This window comes from Arachis ipaensis, chromosome B10 (genome assembly GCF_059453495.1).
Source record: "Arachis ipaensis isolate K30076 ecotype BB chromosome B10, ASM5945349v1, whole genome shotgun sequence".
Taxonomy (NCBI): domain Eukaryota; kingdom Viridiplantae; phylum Streptophyta; class Magnoliopsida; order Fabales; family Fabaceae; genus Arachis; species Arachis ipaensis.
The window spans coordinates 130,567,709-130,571,624 of NC_142435.1; the positions used below are offsets into that span (position 1 = coordinate 130,567,709).

A 3,916-nucleotide genomic window follows, 5' to 3' on the forward strand; every position below is an offset into this window, starting at 1 on the left:
TACAGTAAAAAATAAAAAAGATCTTTTTTCAAATAAAATTTTTTTTATCGATTTAATGGCACCTAAATAAATACTACATCTTTTATTAAAAGATCTTTTTTCTTAAAAAAAAAGATATTTTTTACATAATAAATGAACAAAAAAATATTTTTATTTTATTTTATTCAAACATAATTAATAAATAAATTTTTTTACATAAAATATCCAAACATAAAATTACTTTTATTTTTATAAAAATTTTTTTAAAATAAGATTATTAAAAAAAAATCTTTTTTTAAAGATGAGACAAGCTCTAATTTGATAAACGAACTAACTTTTTATTGAAAACCAATTTTTTGTTAAAATTAAAAAAATACTCATTCATTATTGTATTCGAACAAAACTGTTAATAAATCAGAGCCATACTAAAAATAAAAAGTCGGTAGCAAAACCTACAAGAGTAGTTTCATTAGCGCGGAATCTACTAAATCTTTGTCGTCTTCTTCAGGTTTAGTTTCAGCTCTCATTCTATTAATTCAAAACTCCAAATCCTGAAATTTTCCGCGAGCAGAACTTCGCCTATCACTGTATCGATTATACCGATCTTGCTGTCCACCGCATCGTAATGTTAAGGTTCAAGGAACCGACAATGGAGCGTTTCTGAAACCCTAGAAATAAAAAATTCCAATCTTGCCATCTGAAGAGAGTTTTCAAAGTGATTTTGGGGCCTACTTACTCGCGTTCATGGCGATCATCGGCGACGCTCTCCGCCAGGCGTTCATGCCAAAGCGCGAGTACGAGAGCCTCAGGGAAGAAGAAAAAGCATGGGGCAAAATTCAGAGGCCTCTAGTGATTTCTGTTGTGGCCGTTATTATTATCGCAATCTTCCTTTGCACCGTTGTCAGCTTGAGAATCCTGTTTCCCGGTAGCAGTGGTAAGAGACCTTTCTGCGTGGATCGGAAGCTTCAGACGTGGCAGATAGGTACAACAAAGAGCGATTCGGATTCGGATCTTCTTCCAAGCGCTTTCTATCTCACAGACCAGGAGATCGCTGATTATTACTGGATGGTTGTGTTCATTCCTTCTTTCATCGTTTTCGCGGTTTCGTCTTTGTATCTTGTTGCTGGTAAGAGATTCGTTCATGTTATGCATTTATGGTTAGGGTTTTTGTGCCCGATTATCATTTGTACGGAAAGAGACTGGGATTTAATCACATTTACAGTCGGCCAGTGTGATACTTCGATGGTGTGTTTTCTTGTTTCTTCTATATCCAGTAATGAAAGCCTTTTATAGTTGTAAATTGAGGGAATTTAAGGCGCACCAGCTAAATTGAGATGAAAATGCTTTTAGTTGAAGAAATTCAGGAGTTATGTGCTGGAATTCTTGTCCAAGCAAATGCTGAGAAGAACCGCACTTAGATTTTTCATTTTTCCTTTTAGATAAATTTATATAATCCATAATTGCCACTGATTCTGAAGTCCATTTGGTGTTGATGAAGGAATAAACTACTTACAATAGTCACTGGGCATATACAGCATGGCAAATGAGCTATGTAGAAGTGCCCTTCGTCCTTTCCTTTAGAATATATTGCGTGCGTTGCTTTAGGGGGAATCAAGTATTTCATATTTTAGGGTTGTTGAATGATCCTGCAAAGCTTCCTGTTTTATATAGGGTCTGGGAAGGGCCAGACACAAAGGGTATTTATGTAGACAACTCAACCGGTCAACCGTTTCTCCAAGGCTTCTCTTTTGGACGAAAGTAACTTTGAATTATAAGCATAAAAGTGCAAACTAAGTTTAAGCATAAAAGTGCAAACTAAGTTTGAATGCTGTGCAAGTCCAAGTTGTATATGTCAGTAGTTCATATGTCTGATATAAGTGATAACTGCAACTGGATCATCCTCTCTCGTTGTAGTTGCATGTTTTCAAAATCACATGTTTGCAAACATTGATGTCATCAATAATGTGAATATCTCTATGGATATTCTTGATGTTTTGTTTAATATGATAATTATCTTGCAGGCATTGCCGTGGCATTTTCTGCTCCAACAAGGCATGGATGCTTGAAGGTGGTTGAAAATAATTACTGTGCTTCAAGACGGGGTTTGTTTTCTTTCATGTCGATAATTATTCCTCTTATCCTTTTCGAATGCTCTGAAATTATAACATCAGTATTCTTCATATCTTCTTACATGAGAGCATTTTATGCATTCAAAATTTATTGACTGTCATTTACATTTGATCTGTTTGCAATGGATAACTTACAGGTGGTGTGCGATGCCTATCCATCTTGAATATTATCTTCGCTATCCTTTTCGGTCTTCTTGCCTTATTTCTTGGTTCAAGTCTGTTGACATTGGTGAGCAATTGCTCTACACCTCTGTTTTGGTGTTTTGAAATTTCATCATGGGGACTGGTTATTCTATACAGTGGCACTGCTTTTTTCTTGAGGAGAAGGGCAGCTGTAATTCTTGATGAGGGAAACTTTAGTAGTAGAAATCTTGGGCTGGAAATGCTTGAAGCTAATCCTCTGGAAATTACATCAGACGTGGAAAGACGCGTCAATGAAGGATTCAAAGCATGGATGGGTTCATCCCTTCTTTCCTCTGACGAGGAAGATGAACCTGATAGTTATGAAGAGGCACCTCGTTTAACACGCACTAACTCAAACAGGCAAAGACTCGGCAGTGGTTGATATCATCCTTTCTAACCTTGGGAAGTGCTGGGATGGAAATAGAATTCAATTTCGGAGGAAAACAAAAAATGTTTGGACATGTACCATATCTGGGAAATGTTTAATTAAAAAGGGGTATGAATTTGGTGCTCCTTTGAACCATGATTTCATCTAGTTAGTTAGGGAATTTGTGTAGTTTAGTGTGTGAATGATTAAGCTTTTACTTGTATGTTGATGAAGCATTTCCCGCTGTCTAGGCCCCATTTTTTCAGCAGTTAGAATTAACTCGATCTACTCCATTATTGATTAATTATGTTGTTGACCCAAAGATTTGCAAAGGTGGGTTAGGATAATGCTTTTTCTTTTTAATTTTTTTTAGAAAAATACTATTTCAACAACCAAAATATAAATTGACAATTAACAATTGTGGCGATTTAATCAAATAATTGATCCGTGTATACTAAAACAAGGTTATTAAACTCGTCCGTCTAAGTAAACTTGTGAATCTTACCTAGACTTCGAGGAGTAAACTTGTACAAGTTTATTGTTACAAATTTTTTAAAATAAAAAAAAATAGAGTAAACCATCATTTCTATTGGTAAAAGTTGAAAATAGTGACAAATTTACCTATAGAAAAAGGAAAATATCAAAGTACCTATCGGTGATGACTTTCGTGTGTCAAAACTACTTCATTGTTACTTTCGTGTGGTCATTTTTGGTTAATGTGTGCATTTCGTAATAGGTTGAAAATCTTTGTCTTGTACCTCATCTCTGTCTCACTCATCTTTAACCGTTTCTTTGTTCTGTTCTTCTTCTTTGGAGTTGGGGTCCTCCTGACACAAGATTTGGGTCTGTGCTTAATTTGGGTCCTACTAATATTTAAAATCTCAACTTTCTGGTTTAGGAGCTTGATTTCCTTCAACCAAATCAAAAAAGTTTATGGGATGCTCAGTGAACAACTCAACTCTCCTCCCATTAACAATGGTAGCTTCATACATGGTCACAACATCCATATCAAATCTCAGCAACTTTAACCCACCATCTAACTCCTTTTCTAGGTTGCAGTGAGTAAAACTCATTCACATCAGTGTACCTTGTATCCTTTAGTAAGTTAGTTATAAAGAACCTATTTAGAGTATCCACATTCATCTCTCAATCTCTATTTTTTCACCACCAACATATGCCAACTTCTCATCATCACCCTTTTCAAACTTTTCTTTGTGACTAATCACCAACATTATGTGGAGGTAGCCATCTTTACAAA

General features: G+C 35.3%; 1 protein-coding gene across 2 annotated transcripts; it reads left to right on the forward strand.

Annotated features, from left to right (window-relative positions):
- The first annotated feature begins 406 nt into the window (after positions 1 to 406).
- On the forward strand, positions 407 to 2,980 carry LOC107623939 (uncharacterized). Of its 2 annotated transcripts, XM_088483005.1 has the most exons (4): positions 545 to 694; positions 830 to 1,105; positions 2,001 to 2,081; positions 2,246 to 2,980. In XM_088483005.1, coding segments are annotated over exons 1-4 (786 nt in total). In that variant the 5' UTR covers positions 545 to 693; the 3' UTR covers positions 2,674 to 2,980. The 2 variants fall into 2 exon arrangements, with proteins under 2 accessions (XP_016181834.1, XP_088339131.1); XM_016326348.3 differs by having other exon boundaries at positions 407 to 1,105.
- Positions 2,981 to 3,916: the final 936 nt, after the last annotated feature.